The sequence below is a fragment of the Xiphophorus hellerii genome, chromosome 11 (assembly GCF_003331165.1).
Source record: "Xiphophorus hellerii strain 12219 chromosome 11, Xiphophorus_hellerii-4.1, whole genome shotgun sequence".
Classification (NCBI taxonomy): Eukaryota; Metazoa; Chordata; class Actinopteri; order Cyprinodontiformes; family Poeciliidae; genus Xiphophorus; species Xiphophorus hellerii.
This window is the reverse complement of record NC_045682.1, coordinates 19,845,809-19,865,286: the sequence shown is the minus strand read 5'-3', so window position 1 is coordinate 19,865,286 and position 19,478 is coordinate 19,845,809. Positions and strand designations below refer to the sequence as shown.

At 38.7% G+C, this 19,478-nt stretch overlaps 1 protein-coding gene across 14 annotated transcripts in view; it reads right to left on the bottom strand.

The window, feature by feature from the left end:
• The window catches only part of auts2a (activator of transcription and developmental regulator AUTS2 a), a 353,173-nt gene extending 334,636 nt beyond the window's left edge, over window positions 1-18,537 (bottom strand). For 3 of the 14 annotated variants that reach the window (XM_032575811.1, XM_032575810.1, XM_032575817.1), the window contains exons 1-2: window positions 18,233-18,537; window positions 14,420-15,093 (exon numbers count right to left, since the gene is read on the bottom strand). In XM_032575811.1, the coding sequence (XP_032431702.1) occupies window positions 14,420-14,707 (288 nt within the window). In that variant the 5' untranslated portion in view covers window positions 14,708-15,093; window positions 18,233-18,537. Of the gene's footprint in view, window positions 1-14,419; window positions 15,094-17,773; window positions 18,157-18,232 lie in introns of those variants that run through there. The other 11 variants (XM_032575813.1, XM_032575809.1, XM_032575816.1 and 8 more) reach the window with 7 other exon arrangements.
• Between the last annotated feature and the right edge of the window lie 941 nt (window positions 18,538-19,478).

Below are 19,478 nucleotides of genomic sequence, written 5' to 3'. Positions count from 1 at the left end.
TTTCCTCCTTTTCTATTGAAAGGGAAAACCGTCCTTCAATGCCTGTCACAGCAAAGAAGAACAAGGTTCAGTTCAAGACACTGTAGAGAAGAGAACCCTAAGTGCTTTGCTGGACTGATTTCAGTCATAGCATTAACTCTTACAGGTCGGAGGCAGACAGAACAATGATCGACACTGGTTGTTGTGTATCAGGACTTTTTCAGAGATTGTTCTTAACACTCTGGAAATGTACGTCTTGACAAGCCAGATGCATTATTGTGTCCATAAAGAGATGAAAAAGAGGATTAAACAAATGTTAACATACACAATGTTGCGTATGCATTGGCTACGAATAGCGATTAATAAGCACTGAAGGCAGTTATAAACAAAATTAGTAATTTATGCCAAAATTAGCAAGTCGAGACACTACCTGATTATCAGGAGATAATAGTTTTTCAGTTTCGATTACTGTTTATGAGGTTTGGTAGGTGTTCAAACAACCAACTCACAATGCAAAGTAAAAGGGAAAATAAAGACATTTCAATCAAGTAATGTTTTATAGTACATTTTTCTAAGGTTATGATCAGGAGCACATGAAGACCAGGTCGACCCCCTCAAGTCAACCACTCACCTGGATTTCCTTTAAGCCATCATCTACTGGTTTGTTTGCTCCATCCCAGTCACCAGCCAGTCATTTGGCAGTCGCATACGTCACTATTCCTCTGCCTCCACTACTTTGATCTGTAGCTGCCTGGCAATCTGCAATTCCTCTCCAACACGTCCTAAATTCTTTGCACGATAATTATCATAAACGTTTTGGATCACTCACCAACACTCCTCCGCTCTCTGGCAGAAACAAAACCCAGTCCCCTGAGCTGTTCCTCTTTGATCAAATCACCTCATTAGTTTTTTTTTTCTTCCTTTTTTGCTTAACGAAATCCATCTCTACAGGTTTGTAGTTACTTCCTGCATCACAGTCTTTCTAAGTGTGATAGCTGCCCTGAAGAGAGATTATTAAAAATTGAATTTAATGGTACCCTGTATTTCAAAAATTAGAGGATAATTCCTGAAGCTTGTCTTGGCGTTCGAACCAACTTAAATCCAAACGATATTTAGACTGTTGAAGAATGTGTGGTGTGGATCGTTCTATAGCAGAAAATTATATTTTAAGAAGATATTATCGTAAATTATAATTTTAGTAATCAAGTAATCTGTTGATTATTGTGAAAATTAATCGATTAAACAAATAAAAACATTTATAAAATAAAATATAGGTAAACTGTCATAACAGCAGTATGACTATTGGACGTCAATATTGGTCCAAATTGTGTATCCTCAACAATTACTTTTCTGTAGCTTAGAAGATTAACCTGTAACAAAAGTAGCTAATTTTTGAGTCAACCTGAGCAAAAATTACACAATTATTTGAAGTTATATTAAATGTAATAATAAAAATAATAAAGTAACAGGCTGACAAAGACATAAAAAAAAATAATACTCCAGTCTATAGTTTCACCCTCACCTGCTGATTTGACAGATCAGTAGAAGTAAGATTTTTATAGGCCAGCTGACGGCTAGCAGGCACCACTGCACTTCAACACACAGTTCGTTCCTAATGAATGGGACAGCAAATAGAACTGCGATAAGTATTTAATGCAAAAACAATAATCAAGATTATTATCTTGCTGGATGGCAGCCGACTCTTAGCAAAAAATCCCTCACTTAAAAACCATCCACTTGACCAGATAATGACTGCTGGTGCTCTAGGACAAAGTCACTATTTTCAAATTCATTTTAATCAGCACACTTCATGTGGTGCACTACAGCAGATGATGCAATGATGATGGGGAACAGGTTGGATAGATATCAATGATTGCCTGAGGTTACCACGGAGATTCAATAATTTAGAAGCAGAAGCAGGAGATTCCCAATCAGCAATGGATCTGACTTGTTTTTACTTACGGAGGTCAGTATTTTTCACATGCAAGACTGATAAAGTGGCAGGATAACAGTGGAGTTGAGTCTATAAGCAAAACACAAGAAGTCAAAGTTATAAAGGATAATGAGGGCAGCCAAAAACACATGTTGACTGAGGAAAGCTGCCTTAAAGTTTTCATGTGCCATTACACACGAGATATCTGTTGAAACAGATCTGATAGACCTGTTAACTACTGTTTACCATATTAGCTAGAGCTAGTACCTTTAGCAGGAGCAAACACGATTAGCAGGGGCAAACATGAAACCAAAAGAAATTGGAGTATAATAAGTTAGTGTTTAAGGTGATAATGATACATCTTTAAGTCTTTCTAAGACACCATTACAACACATTTCTGAAAATATTTTGATTCAGATGCTTACCATAAACAGCTTCAGTTAGAAACTAGCGCTCTTTGCAGCATTTCTAAGCAACAACACAACAAACACTACATTTTCCTCCATTTGGTTGCCCTCAGGAAAAAAAACTATCGTTTGACCATCTTAAAACTTTACTACCAGAGCAAAGAATATATATATATATATATATATATATATATATATATATATATATATATATATATATATATATATTTGAGGAAAACTGTTATTTTCTGAGGCAATCTAAGTGTCTAATGCCAGCTAAATTGGCCATGATGGTTTCTCTAACCTTTAAAAGAGAAAGGTGGGAAGCAGGGCAATATCATTATGTATTATGCTCTGTCTGCACAGGGGCAATCAATGCTTCATTTCACAGGAGTCCTACTGGGGGAAAGGCCACTCAGAGGAGGAAAAGAGATGGGGATCGACCATCTTAAAAATACACAGACTCAAGGGCCAGACTGAAGCTCGGGTCCCTGAGGGGGAATCGCGATGATGATAGCCCTGCAGACACTGAAGAGCAGTTGACAAACAGCTGCAGGAGCCAGCAATATCAACAGAAAGCTCTCTTTTCTCAGAGCTGCATTTACAGGCCAATTTGTCCAGCGGTGAGGGCCTGAAAGCTGGGCATCCACGGTAGACTATCCTGTCTAAAAGACAAAAGAAATGTGATTAGTGACTGCGAGCACTGTAGTGTAGACACACTGCATTGTGCTCATGTGTGTGTGTTGTTTTTTAAATGTATCAATGAAATAGAGGAAAATAGTTAAAATATTTGACTAATCATTGGAGTTTGGTATGTTTGATAGGCTCTGACTGATGATCAGCCAGTCATACTCCAAAAATAATCTTTTTTGCCTGATCTGTGAACAAAGCACGCCCAAGCAAACGATAACACACTTTGGTGTGGAAGTTGTTACAGAAGCAAAAAACGCTCGAAATAGGCCATTTTTAGCATAACTGAAAGGTTGGTGGCTAATTCAAGTGGTAACTTTTAAAGAAGCGCCTGGACTAGCAGATATAGGAAAAGGTGAACAGATTCCACCAATTCGGTACCGTTTCATTCATTTTAGCAGTCCAGTACTATCATATATTTAATCTAAGTCAGTTGGTTGTTGTGAAGGAACAGAAATTTTCACTTTGACTAAGCTTACAATAACATTCAGAGCTATCAGTTATGAGCTGTAGTCAAAGTATCTGTACAAACTACTAATATAAAATGACATTTTCTACCGTCATATTTCTGGTTTGCAGGTCGACTGTAAACATGCAAACATTTCAATACAGCAGAAAACTGCAATACAGAGAGCTGGTTGTTACATCTTTGGTCAGAGATTTACAGCAGAAAACAAATTACTTTGAATTAAATACTCTATTCTGACCTCTCCACTGTGGGTTTTAGCAACACTTTTGTTTAAATATATTAGCACATGTGCCTGCGAGTGAAGCAGGACTCATTTCCTCTCAGAATGAAGTCGTTTGGTAACGTTGCACATCTAAGCAAATGCAGACGGGGAGAGACAGAGAGAAGAAACCCCAACAATATCACGTTTTTCATTTTCTCTTGTTGCTAACAATCACCTTGCTGTGTGGATAATGTACACAAGACAATTCTAGCCTTAACTGTAAAAATGACAAACGATTTATTTTTTTGTGTGAAACAAATGCCAGAGAACAGCCATACAGAAAAACACTCCGAGTACTCAACTACTAGCAAGCTTCAAAATCCAGTGGATATACCAGCAGAGTCTTAAACATCACTAACACAGTCAGTCTATTTAATTGGGAGCCTTGGGTTGTTCAAGCATGTGCTGCGGGGTAACTAGACAAACAAGAGAAAACAGAGCAGACTATTGTGGAAAAACATAATAGCTTATCATTGGGTCTGCTTGCTGAGTGATAAGACCCATATGGATAGCCTGTGGGTTGCTTCCTCACACTGCCTCTACTCTACGGCTGATACCTTGCTATTAACTGGCACAACTAAATCCATCGTAAGACCCGGCTTTGCTAGAGAGAGTGTGGTAATTCAAGCAAGGGAAAATGTGTGTGTGTGTGTCCTTCACATAACACACACCATGAGAAGTGCTAAATCAACAAAGATCCTGCTGGCATTTACATAAGAGCACCTTTTGATTCGCTGTGCAAACCTCCCATTTACAAAACACACTTAATGAAACACACAACCAACAGACTCAAGTCTAAAAAAACGGAGCATGCTCGAGCTCTAAAGCAAAGAAAGTCATACTAGATTGTTCATATCAACAATACTTAAATCAAATTCAGCTTAAAATAACGTCTATTAATTGTCCCCTTTGTGGATCCACCACCTCGACCTGAACAGAGGGATGAGAAGCTTTCTAATCCCAGAGGCTTTGTTGGTTTTGGGGTATGAAATGTCACCTCAATGGGGAGAGAAGAAGGAGCTTTGGTATATGAAGTTGAGGGATACCAATTAGATAGTATCCCTCAACTGGTTGTTACATAACCGCTGGAGATAGGCACCAGCACCCATCGTGACTCCACAAGGAACAAAAGTGTTGGACAATCGATGGATGGATAGAGAGGTGTCTTGTGGAAAAGATGAGAGGCCACTTTAACTAGACTGGACCGACAGCTATACATTTATTTTCCTCAAGTCTTCACACAAAGCAGCAGCTTCCAAAATGGCAACTCATCCGTTACCCCACCATATAAACCTTCAGATCCTGCCTTGTCAATTCAAATTGGCCTATCAGGTCAAAGAAGAATAACTTGCATATTCTTGTTTGAATATGGAATATAAATAATATATTATATAATATAAATAATATATTATATTAATATATTATAAATATAAATAATCACAAAATCCTTCAGCAAATACACCAAGTTATTCCACACTTCTATTACTTTGAAGCTCTACACATGCTCAAACAATCAAAATTCTCATTCCTACTTCTATAAGAGTGCCATTTAAATTAGGCATCCCCTTTATCAGCAATACAAGATGTCACACTCAAATGATGTACATAAAAACATTCTCTGGTACACAGGTGCACCCCGGTGTGTTCAGAACACATTATTTAACTTTCAAGTAGTTAAGGAAGAATTTAGTACTTCCAAACACTGAACACAACTCGGACTGCAACTACATTCCTTCCAGCTGTAGGATTGCTCAGGGGAAGAGGTGCTGAGCAGGATTGGTGGATACTGACAAGCTCCAGCTGAAAGCCTCGGTGTCAGGAGGCTGATAGTTGTCTGTAGTTATGCTATGTGGTGATCAGAAGCATACTCTTTTAATGCTTTACTGGCCCCGATCGGTGACTGGATGGTCGGAAGCTACAAGTCTGATACATTTCCGATCAGCAGCTGCACCGTGCATTAGAACTGCCAGGTTCTCCTGACAGCAACACTGTGTAACTCACACAGTGTTGCTGTTTATCACCAATTCCTCTTTCTCCCTCGCACTATAACCCACACTGTGTGCAATGCTGCCTCTGGTTCTGATATAAATTATTACCATAAAGTTAATGATCCATCACAGAAAGGTTCCTTATGGCTCCTGTATAGTTATAATAAATGAATAAATAGTTCAGCAGTCTCACACTTAGCAGCAAATTAAAGCTTTTTTCCTCCCAAATGTGTCCAATTTTGAAGCTGTTGAAGGAAGTCAAAAGATATCATCATATGGCACAGATTTTGTTTTCAGATGTTTAAAAAAATATAGTAAACTGTAATGTGTCTGATAAAACAGAAAAAGGAGAAATAGTTTACTTCTTGTCCGTTGGGTTTCATTTTTGGACCCCTCCGCCCAATGACCTGGAGAGTTTTATTTCATATAATTTTTCAGTTCTGTTGTCAGACAGCTCTGTACAGTGGGCAGTTTTTTTTATTTAAGAAATCACTGTTGTAACATTTTATTGTTGAGACGGTTAAATATTAAATTTATCCAGAGGGCAGCAAAGAAGCGTTCTGTTATTTGTAGCTCTTACAGAAAATCCATGTCTCCATTGCCTGTAACTGCAGTATCACAGGAGTGGGGGGTTTGGCCATTTCCAACGGTTATTTGATGAAAGGCAGTGAACTCCGTGCATAAAGACGCCAAACTGGGATTTTAACCCAGAACCTGAAATGTCTGATCAGTGCATCTCCATGAAGAACCACATGGAAAAAAAGCAGCTTTACTTTCAATGTTCCTTAGGGATGTATATTCAAAGTGAAGTAGTTCTGCAAACCTATGCAACAGTGATTAATGTGTATCACCAACGTTGATTATATGACTAGAAGCAGATGGTGACTCAAAGTGTGATGTGTTGCCACAAGTCTACGAGGATCATGGCGGAGAAACTGTATCATTACGAGATGTGCCGTTAAGCAATGAAGTAAAAATAAAATGAAGGAAAAATATTTCTCAAAATGTTTAACAATGGGAGAAATTAATCAAGAAAAAGCTGAGTTCGACACCAGCCATGGATCTACAGTACTTCAGGAATACCACTTCACATTCAGCCTTGACAAATATTCATATTCATCAAATATTTAGTGTGTAAAAACCTGCCAAAAGAAACTCAAAGATTAAATATGAAATAAAATGCCCTGGACTCAATGACTGCTATTGGCATTCATACTAGAAGAATAAATTTCTTAACTGAGGTTAAAATATTCAAATTTGCACTGAAGGGGTGTAAAGCACAAGCATTTGTATTGAAAATGTCACTATGGGGGTGCTGTGGTGGCGCAGGGGCAAAGCATGACCCACGTTGAGGCCTTAGTCCTTGTAGCGGTGGTCGTAGGTTCGATTCCCGGCCTGGCGACGTTTGCCGCATGTCTTCCCCCTCTCTGATTACCCTGTTTCCTGTCAAACTACTTTCAAATAAAGGCCACTAGAGCCAACAAAACCTTTAAAAAAAAAAAAAAAAAAAAAAAAAAAAAAAGAAAATGTCACTATGTATGGGTACCGATCGAAAACGATCCTGTGCAACATTTCTGTGCGGAACTGAAGTGCAGAACTATATTTTACACCACCAAAAACTTTAAAAGCAGCATCAAAATAAAGTAGAGAGGACTCCCCCTTTTCATTTTATTCTGTGTTTTTTAGAACATTACAGTTTTATTCTTCTACAGGGATGGAGAAAGAGATCTTGACCAAACCAGGTCTTTATGTCGGCAAATTTCAATAGCAATAAGGTACAGTAGACTGTGGAGGTTCGGGTCTGCAGCCATCTTTGAATAGTGAACATCTGCAGATTCATAAGACTCCCTCTAAAAATGATTAAAACTGCCCATTTTGTTAGTTTACATAAGCCAAATATATTACAATATGCTGTAGTTCATGCTGTAAACCATTTTGATGCTAGTGCAGAAGTTAATATTTAGTCTTACTTTTATATTGTTAAACTTCTCACCGCCTGTTTTGTGAGAAAGTTGGCCACCTTTGAAAAAAAAAAAAAAAAGAGTCTTGTGATTCAATAGGACATTTTGGCATTTGGATAAAGTGTTTTTTTTGTTTAGCCATTCAAGATTTGTTTATTTTTGAAATGGAAACACAGCAATTGCAAAATTGTGTTTTGACAAACTTTCACGTACATTTGCAAAGGAAATGCAGCTCGTGACCACACCTAACCAGTAAACTCAATGTTCTGATTCCATTTCGTGATAAAAATATGGGAACTAGGATCTGGCATCCAGAACGTAATGAGTTTATTTTGTGCAACAAGTTAAGATCACATTTTAAAGAGAATCTGGATTTTTTTTTTCTAGCATCAGCTTTATTACCAAGTCTCTCACTTAAATGTAAAGACTAGGATACAAATTTTAACATAGGGGAACATGTAGGGGAAGTTTTTTTTTAGCTACTGTATATTAAAAACTACACAAGGTCACATAAAACGCCTGATGAGCAAGCAGTGCTGAGAAAAATGGGACAACATGTTCACTAATTACAAAACCAGACCATGCTAATTAGGCAACAAAGTGGCGCTTGAAATAATTTCCCCTTTTAAAACTTAGTGTTTGTTTGCGTCTGTTCTACTTAAAGTCAATTTAATTAAGCAGAGCCATAAAGCAACAGGACATTTCTTTGTCTTGTGTTTCATCTGCTTATGTAGGACAAAGCTCCATCACGTGGAATACATATATCCCCCGCATTTGAGCCAACAAAGTTCTCAATCAGACGAATAACACTGTGGTACACTATCAGCTAAAGAGATCCAATCCACAAACAGAATGCTGAATGTACAGAGTTTATAAAGAACCCCAGAGTCAGCTCATTTCCCAATAAAAGACATCCTGAGCCTGTTAAACTACTGCACACCGAGAGGGAACAGCACCAGAACAAGTCGATCTGCTTCATCAAGGAGTTATGACGTTTTTACGGCCAGGAAGCACAGCAATACGTTTGTTTCTTTGAGGTCATATAAAATTTATAGCAAACCCATTACTGGAATTAAAAAGGAACATGCACAAACAAATTAGACATCTTTTCTGAACACACAAATCTCTAGCAGATGGAAAAATAAAAAGGCTGAAAGAGTGGATCTATTAAGCGGACACAAATATCTGTGAAGGCAGCATGGTCCAACAGGAACTGTCCTATAAAACCAGCTCCATGAGCAAGTTCTTGTCCAACCTGCTTTGATTTGTGAAACAAAGCTTAACAAAGTGTCTGTCTCTGAATTGTCCAGTTTTGTTTTTTTTTCTATTCTGCCGATACATCTGATTTACCATTAGCTTGTTTCTTGCTCTGCATTATTAATCGGTGTGTTTCTAACTACCTGTCTTTAGAACCTCCACCCAGCAGACTTCTGGGGCTGTGCCAGACATATCAATTGTTTCGAAAAAGCTGGCATGCTGACAGAATCATCCCCTGAACAGCACAGAGCAGAAAATGCCACATTATTAAATGGAAACCAATTGTCCGTACAGAGCTGTGTGAGAGCAACGCTCTTTATTACTCGATAGTGATTTCCGGTCTACTTTCAGGTCTGACATGGGGATTCGGACTTCGATTGATTCCATTTTTTTTCTTTTAGGAATGCAGACAAAAGAATTTGCTATCTTCTTTAGTCAAGGTCTTAGTTTATAATCTAACAGAAAATCCAGGGACAACAGATTTATCTCCATCAATCCATCAAAGCCCTTGTCACTGACCTTTATGTTTTTGCTAAACTCAAAAATGCATCATAGTACATCCACAATGTTAGGACTTCTTCGTTTTGATGCATTTAATGAAAAGCAGAAAAACAATATCACATTTTTCAACATTTGAAGTACAGATCATGCGGATTGTAGCAAGAGCTTGTCGCACAAGAGACAGCGTGATATTTCTCATGGAGGTGACCGCTATCTCGCGAGTATTAGTTTGCGAGAAAGCACGAGGTTACAATTTTCCTGGTGAAGTTGTAAAAAAGCTACCCCAACTACTCTTAAATTATTTGTTGTTCAGACGATAATGGAAGTTGATAGCATCACTATAACTATGTACATTGAACAGGGTACGTTCAACTACATCACAATCACAGCGTTCGCTTTCAGTTTCAACTGGGGAATGTTGTACGAACTGTCCTATGGCCTGAAGAATTTCAAGAAATCAGAAATACAAAGACATCGGGTTGGTGAGCTTGTGGCAAAACCTATAAAAATGCAAAGACATTTTTAGCAACATAAATTTTATCTTTTAATTTTTCTCTACAAGAATTATTACAATCTTGTCCCGTCTTGTTTTCGTGAACTCCATATGACTTTTCGTCTCGTCTTGTAAGTTTTATGTATCGTTACACCCCTAATGATCCCGAGTCACAGGAAATCAATGAAAAATTGATCGCTTGGTCTCTCCGTAGTTGATTGGTGGATCTCTAACTGGTGTCTTGTCCCTTTTAACTCTCAGTGTGAAGAGCCAATCCGGTATAGCAAGTTATCAATTAATTTCACATTTTGAGTCATCAAAATCCTCCCCACGCACACACACTCAACATAACCCCAGTAATCTCCACCTTATTTCAGGTGGAATCCCTCATAATTCTGCCGTCTGTGTGCATCGGTGAGACAGATTGGTGTGAAACTGGATTTCAGAGCTAATAATTGTTTGGGGCAGCAGACATTAAATCGAAGCTGGAAGGTAAATAGAATACACCAAATCCTGGCTGTGTGTCAGAGGAAGGAAAACAAAAATGTCAAGAACAGAAAAATACAAGTGGAGGATTTTCACAGCCTTATAAAAGAAAACATTTCTCTTCCTTCAGACACAATTTTTAATGATCCATTTCACTGATATTTTGTCAGAGTATCCAGTATTCAGATATGAAGTCTTTTTTTCCCCAAATTTCTCTTTTCTTTTGCTTCAAATTCAATCAGTATTCTGTGTTTTACAAAGTAAATGTGATTCAAACAGTTTAGAGTAGATAGCTAAAATGCAAATATTTGAGCCCCTCTCTAAAAACACTTATAACTGACAAATTTTAATAGGCAAATGTACCTCAATATGCATTAATACAGAGGAGTGGAAATCTCTCTCAGCTGAACACACACACACACCAGGGAGCTACAAATGCTCAAATAAGCTGCTGCTAAGGTGTTTTCTTGATGAAAATGTTTCTGCAAAAGAATTACAAAAAGACACCTGTCACTGTGCCCTGTTTTTGATCTCAGTTGAAAGATTAAATTATCCATTAACCCATAGTCCACATTTTTCTGTAATCCATTTCTTTATTTTGTGTATGAAAACTCGATTCTGACTTTTCTTCAACATTTTAGTTACTTCTACAAAGGTTTTATTTAAATGGCCTTGATCATTACTTTTGTTGAGCTAAAATAATCTTTTTCCACAAACGATATTCTTGTGATCTTCAAAAATGCAGTGTTTCACTGATCCTTTAGAGTCATGATCAAAAAGCAGGTTGTTTAGATGGTTGTGAATACATCGTAGAGCATTTCTGAGGGAAAGATAGTTTTTCCCTAGTGTAGGGCTTTTCAAATAATCCATAGTTCATTTATTATTACTCATCTTTATTAAGGGATGAATGAAGTGATAAACTCAGAATAAATGAGCACAGTGGGAATTAGAAGAAGCTGATTCCAGCTGAAGACATTATCCACAAGAAGTTTTGTTTTCTACTCTCTATAGTGGGTGGATGACATGAACGTAAAGTTTTATCCTGATACTTTGTGGTACTATGGTGATAACGATAAAAATGACAATTAAAAACCATTAGTTATTTTCACACAGATAAGTGTGATTTGTATCACTAAATTGCTCACAGTAACTGCATATAATCATATTATGGAATTAATTGGAATTTATTGTGACAACAATAAATCAAAATTCTTGTCATGATAAGAAATTTATCATGATAAATTTCATCATGATACTCTATTAAAATTTAAGCAATCTTAAATTGGAGGCGGGGGGGTTCTTGTGGGAGGAAGTTATTTTTTTCTCATTTGCAGTCTAATGAGACATTGGACCAGTCAAATCATCTGATGTGATATTGGTCCAGGATGTGAGCTTCTTTTTTCAGAAGCTGCCAACTCCTAGCAGACCTCTCTAAAGCCCATTCTCAACAATTGTGGCTTTAACCAGTTCTTCCTCAGTCACTCCTGGCCAGATCCATCTCTATTTTGCAGATGCACACTTGAACATCACTCCACTCAATTACACCACGCAGCACTAATTTTACACTTCATATTAGAAACTTTTGTTTTAACCTTAACTTGGTTAAATGTGTTTTTAAAGTCTCTTGTACATGGTGCATCTCCCGGTTTATTATGGACCTCTGAGCCGGGTTACGATGACACGATTGCTGTTCCTCTCTGCTCCATTTTCTGCAGCAGAGAGATTCAAGCTGAAGCAGGTGGTGAGTATGACAATAACAGACAACCAGGGTGACTACCTCATATTGTAGTCACATGTGCTTATGGTCTGTCTGCTTATGTAACACAAGCAACAAAAGCTATATAGTCCCTGTGCTATGTATGAATAAAAAAAAATCTGAGGCATAATCATAATATACTACTTAGAATGGTGAAACCATAAAAAACTCAGACAGTATCTATAAATAGACTAAAGAAACCTTTTCAACTGAAGAACAAATCAGTAGACGGGGTACGACCACCTGCTGCCCCTTCAAGCATAAGATTAGGGCAAGATGTCAAGGTTTCTGGGACAACATCCAGTTACACATTATGTTACTCTGAATTTAATACAACCTAATGAGAGCTCTCAGCCTCCAACACATGATCACAGACACACACCGGTGCAGTTCAATTGGCTTCTTTTTGCAACCAAATTTCCCTTTAACAAAATATGGAACATAACTACAGACATGAACAAGTTCACCAACCATCTCCCCTTCATGTCTGCTTAGTTTCAGCATCACTGAACATGTTACCAAGTAACCATTGGTTTTGTCTTTTTCTTTCTTTAACAAGTCACTTGCTAAACTAAGACCGTACGTCACAAACTCATGTAGCTCATGCTAGTCTGACCTGCAGACTGAAGATGTCTGGTTCAACGTCTGTTCATCTAAATTTTGAAAGAAGTAATTAGGTTCTAACACTACTGGAACAGAAAGAAATCACTTATTGTACACAATTTAAAGGCTTCCCAGCTTATTTGCTTTCATTTTGTGCTTACTTTTGTAAAAGAACCAAACCCCTTGAGCAACCTGTCTCGCATCTCGCCTCTGGTGGCGCTGCACCAAGAACCACTGAAGAAAATGATAAGAAAACCTTTCATCAAGAAACTGAGAGCAACTTCCTTCTTCATAAAACATAAACAAAAATGGAGTGCAGTCAGATTTTAGCAGTTGTAGGATCGCTCTTTGCCTTTAGCAAATGCGCCAAGCAAACACTCTTCAATGCTCAGCTGAATATGAGCGGAGGACAAGCACTAGCCCAAGAGATGCGCAGTTTTAGTTGTATTTACCCAGAATGCCCTGTGCTATGGTCCACTTCCTGCTTTTGAAGTGATCTCCGATCCTTTTAGTATTGACATATGCATTCAAACCGCACCAGAGTTCACATCAACCGAGTCAAGGTCTAAAGTCTGCAGGCAGACCTGAGATAATTTTTTTGGTCTACATCAGAGTTTGATTACACATTCACACCTCCACAAACAAACCAGACTTTCTAGTCAAACAAACTAGAGTATGATTAAAGCGGACTAAACAGGGCTGGTGTGAATGCACCCCAAGTGTCTTCTAGTAAACATGTCCCCATAAAAATCAGCATAATTAATCTAGAAATAGCTAAATAGCTAAATTAGGATAATCTTTGATTTTTTTTTTATCAAAAAAATCTGAATCAGTCATAATTTTCAAAAACATCGTATCGTCCAAGAAAAGTCTTATTGGTACTATCACAGCAAAAACTGACACACATAGAGGGCTAAAAATACTAGCCCTCTTCTACAGTCCCCAGATATAATTTACCTGTGCAGTGAGCAGATTAACAAATCTGACATATATGATGGCATCATAGTTTATCACCAAAACAACCGATATATTTGAAAATAGCTTGTGCAATTTTCAGATTCCACACCCAAAGAAATACTCGAGATGCTCTAGTGGCTTTTGGAGTCCCGGTGTCTTAATAAAACATTGCTCCCTTGGCCATCACATATTTATAATAGAAAAATGTAACAGTTGTGCTTTACAAGTCATAATTCAGACCTCTGAACACAGCCTTGGCTGCGTTTGGATATCGAGGAAAATGGATAGCCAGCATACAATAAATCACTCCCTCTCAGAATAAATTGTCGTAGTGTGGATCAAATTGCTTTTTCTCTTCGAAGTGCACAAAGACTCACTGCTGCCATAGCTGCACAGCTCCTTATCTGCTGGAGAAGTTGTGAAAGCATACCCAGAGCAGTACATTCAACAACAATAGCAGCCCTTTTTTGTGACACAGATAGTAATCTCTGGCTACAGCAGTGCATTTAAAGCAACATCTGCTCAACACCAGCTCGCAGAACAGCCAAATATGCAGAGAGAAGCCAACACGCTGGGACTTCCAAGTACACAGGCAAACCTTATCTTGACAATTAAAGGGTCCTAGGTTCAATTTAAAGGCAAAGATAAAAACAAATTTTAAAAAGTCAGTGACTCACCTCTAGAGCCTCCAGGGTGACAAAGCCTGTGATTGAGAAGCCATCAATGATGTCCTCCTCAGCAGAAGTAGACTCCTTTCGCTTCCTCCGCGGAGGTCGAGGCCGGGATGAGGAGGGCTCCCGTTCCGCCTCCCGCTCGGAGTCGGAGGAGAGGCGAAACACTGAGCCTTTGACGTGGTTGCTCCTTATCCCGTTCGATCTCCTCTCCCGATCCCTCTCCGACCTTGACTTCCTCTTTTTCTGCTGGTTGCTAGATCGAGGTCCGTCCACGTCTTTCATGGCGAACATCCAAGTAAAAACCCACCGCCCTAGAAAGACTCAAACCCTTGAGTGAAAAGCCTCTGGAGGAGAACTTCCACAATATCGTAGAAGGTGTTGTCAGTCGGTTAGATCCAATGCAAATGGGTAATATCCAAGAGATAGAGACTTTTAGAGGAAATTCCAAACTGCATTAAGTCACTCAATCAAGCTGCGTTCCACTTGAAGATTCCCAAAGGCAGTCCATCAAATCCATCATGCCATCACCAAGCTCCCAATTCCATCAAAGGAGGGCCTCTTCAAGTTAAAGCAAATGTCTGTTCAGTGAACTTATCCCTCCAGAGTAAGGTGAACAGCTGCTGCCACATTTTCCTTCCCCATCTGACATCTCTGGCCTAGGGACGGCAACCACACACCTGCAAAAATCAAGACAGAAAAAGTGAGAGAGAGAGCATGCATTTGCACATGTTCACTCTGCAAAGGTCAACAATTATTGTTGTAGAGGATGCTGCATGCTACTGTGCACAACGCAGTATGAATGTTTTATGAGGACAGCTAGAATCACATCTGGTGAGTAAACTCTGGGTTCTTACACAACCGGGTCTTTGAGCTCGGAATAGAGATTGTAACTGTCCGCAACCTTTACCAAACTGGATGCTAAACTGTTGCCTCATTCACAGAACACTCCGCTTATCTACACACAAAGATGAGATGGAAGCTGCCTCTGGTCATTCATAAATCACTAATCAGCCCATCGATATCCTGCACACACACACAAGCTTTCAAAGACCAAGCCGGCAGAACAAAAGGAAGAGTGGAGCGGTACTCGGTAGAGTCAGGAGAGTAGCTGTATGGCAGTCAGAAGGTTGGGGGTTTGATTCTAGCGTTCTTGAAACGCATGACATTTAAAGGCAACAATTTGGTGTATGAAGGTTTGAAAGATTGGCTTGGTGGATGAGTGTCATAGAACATAAGTGTTTTGTGAGGTCAGTAGGACTAGAAAGATGCTACATAAGTTTGGCTCTTTTTTCCTGTGGAGTGGTACTCATAAAATGTGTAAGACATCTCCAAATATGCATTTTAAAAACAGGAATAAATATGGTAATTGTGTGTGAATATCTTCTAGCATTCACCTGTCAAAACAGACATGTATTAGTGAGTTACTAGAACTTTTAGTTTCTGTTTGGGATTTACTTTTAAGATTAACTGAATCGAATGAGCTAGCAGAGTTGGATCTTACTTGAAGTCTTAGATGCGCAGCAGCCACAGGTTGACTTTAACCCACCAATGCCTTTTATCTTTTCAAAAAAAGACACTAAGGCTACATCTAGGCTCTAAGCATTTTGTGAAAGAGGTTTGCATTTCTGATGAGGAACATTGTTGAAAACGAAAAAGATTTAGATGCTCCTCTACAGGTGTGAAATGCTATGGAGGAGCATTAGTGATTAGTCTTCTTTAGGAAGACTAATGGCTTCAAAACTGCTAAAAATATAACTATGATTAAAAACCTTTTTAATTAAACCCTAAATAAAGCATTATGTGACTGTGAACTCTCTCCTGCTCTGTGAACCACACAAAAACCGAGCACTGCTCCCTCCCCAACCTGTTGCTGCTCATTGCTGGTGAGATGGCCACACGTTTGGTGGCCGAAAGATTAATTTCGTTCTGGAAGATGTGAAAAAATTAACAAGCAGCACCAGTCACTCTAAGTAAAATAAAGCTGCTAAAATTGCTATTGGAAAGCTGCAAGCCGCATGTCTGTTAAGAAGCCTGACTGCAGACTCACTATCTGATGGGACAGGTTGATCAATTAACCAACATAGCATACTATACAAGTATACTAAATTAGATGCAGAACTAGAATTTATCATTAAATTTTGTGCCTAATTCATTATTTGGATCAGTGTTCTGTATCGTGCCATGAAGGCTTTGAAACTTCCAAAGAAATTTCTAAAAATAAGAATTTTAGTATCAAATGTAAACCTCAAAAATTTAAGTTCCTCAGCAATAAATTAGCCCAAATTTTCTTAATTTTAGGTGATCCGCGATCAGATCAGATGATACTTGCATGAGAAACCAATGATATCCACCGATCTCATCTACTTGTGGAACAATAGTCACCCCACTGTTGCAAAATGAGCAATTTAGCGATTTTTCAGACAGGAAAATCGATACGAGAATCGGAATCGGCCAGTCAGGTATTTTTAAAGATTGGTGATCTGTGCTCCTCCACCCCAAACATTAACTTATCAGCAGTTTGAAATCACATTTGCATTGGTGTTGACCAAAAACCATAACAAAATATAGAAAGCACACACCGAATGAACACTTTTGCTATATTTCTGTCATCTAGCAATGAAAAAAAAAAAACTATCAAACAGAAAGGAAATCCAGACAAATGCAATGACTCTTTAGTGATGTCATTCTGCACTGAACCACACCACTCACCAGTGCATACCTCCACTGTCTGACACTGAAGGCATTTGGATGCTTTATAAGATTACTCTGCAACATTCAACAGCTTGCAGGCCTATTTTGCATCCATCTCAAGAATTTAGCCAAGAGGGTAGTAACAAATCCCCATAAAATCATTCTGACATTGTCCTATAACAAACCACCAGCTACTTGACACATCCAAAAATAACAATTTTGACCCATTACATCACTCAGACATAAAGGAGCATAAGAAAACTTAACCCACAAACTTAGAGCTTTTTCTGAAGAGTCCCTCAAAGCAATAGGTTGGAACAAAGAGGAGACACGTTTTTCTGCATCATCAGACAAACCAGAACTGATTTGTCTCAGTCAACCATCATTCCCAACTTTACATGACAGCCAGTGTGTCCAAGGAGACAATGCAATGGAGCTCATCTGAAATTCTGCAGCACATGCACACACACTCTGCTACACCCTCCAAAGTGGAAAATGCTCAGTTTTAACATGAAAGAAAAACAAAAATCCAAAACAAAGGCACATCTACTAAGCCACCATGCAAGCATTTATAGATGTAGGGATCATTTCAGGACACAGTTCATGCAGTTATGCCAATCTGAAGGGAAAAAAACAACAACATTAAAAACATTAAAGTAAAAACACCTTTACTGTAACGTCGCCGTTTGCTTTTTGTCTTCTTCTCTTTTTTTTTAAACTATGCATTTAACCCTGAAGCCTCGTGCCGACACTCGTCTGGTGACACGCGCACACTGCACACACAACTCCCATGCTATTGCTTATTTGAAACAAACTGTGTTCCAGCACTCTCCCTGGCTTTTCCTCCTCAGTGGAGACTCTTTGCCTCGTCTTCGCTCACAGTCCCATTTTGTCCGCCTGTGCTGTCAGTACAGATCTCTGGCTCTGGAACACAGTCCAGCCCACAGCGGCGGCAGCAGCAGAGGACTGGCACTGCCTCCTGCTCCGGCTCGCGCTCCCTCTCTCTCTCTCTCCCTCTTCCAAGCCTCATTTTCCACTATAAGAACCCACAACAAAAGCAAGCCTCTTTTTTTTTTTTTCTTTAAGAGCTCCAAGACACGTCATGCAAAACCAAGAAATGCAAACCCTTGCGAGTGAGGAAGGGACCGTCCGGACAAGTTGAAGGCCTCTTGGTCAGAAGAGGAGGGGTGGGGGGGAAATAGATAACGCACAAGAAGGTTTGGAGCTGGCGAAATAAATCCCCGCAAAGGAAAACCAGAGGGCACCTCCTCCTCCTCCTCTCCCCAGATCCGAGCTTCAGGATCCCGGAGAAGGGAGACCGGGGCGCAGTGATACTGGCGATGCCGCAGTGCCGCTTTACAGGCTGAGCGCTTCCTCCTCGGCGCAAATAGTGCTGCCTCTGGACACACGTCGGGTCATTATTTAGAAGAGAACGCCGACAACACCGTGTACCTGGCGGCACAGTCAGAGTTTCTTATGAGATGTAGTAAATACAAGGCTGTGTAGCGTCGGAGAAATGTGTATTTGCTATCTGTGTCTGTCAAAAATGAAAAATAGGTAGAAGTAATTGTGAATAAAACAAAAAAGGTTTGTAGTAATGTGTATGAAAATAATTTATTTTGCTGTAATAGAATGGTACCATTTCTTTTACAATTACTTTGTGAACTTCTCTTTCACTTTTTAAGTGATGTGCATTTAGCCTTTTATGTATATACATATGTATATACGTTTTATTTTCATCAAAACAACAGAATGGGAGAAAAAATCGGTGCAATACGAGTAGATCATCCTACATAATGAACATCTGTCCTGTTCATAATATCACTGTGGTATTGAGAAATTCATGATAGAATAGAATAGAATTCAACTTTATTGTCATTGCACTGTCACAAGTACAAGCAACGAGATGTAGTTTGCATCTATCCAGAAGTGCTCTACGAGATATAAATATTTATTTACAGATGTACAAGACTATGTATGTATGGACTATAAGGGGTTATAGCAAAGAGATATAGAGATGCACCAATCAACTGGTGAGAAACCAGAATCAACCTATTTTCCAGTGATGAGTAATGACTAATGATCATCTGGTTAAATAAAAAAAACAAAAATCTTAAATTTTCCCCCCTATTTATTAAAGCTGGTAGAACAAAGAACTATATACATGAAATAACAGGCTCTATATAGGTTTGGTTTAATGGATAACTTGGCCATGGGATGCATATTTTTCCTGCAAATATGTAACTTCGAAATGTTAAAGCTCTTTAGTGTTATTCAAGTTCATAAAAATCCAAAAATAATACAACTCATCTGATGTCAATCTGTGAATTTTATTTAATTTACAGTGGCTGGAAAGTATGCATTCAATACA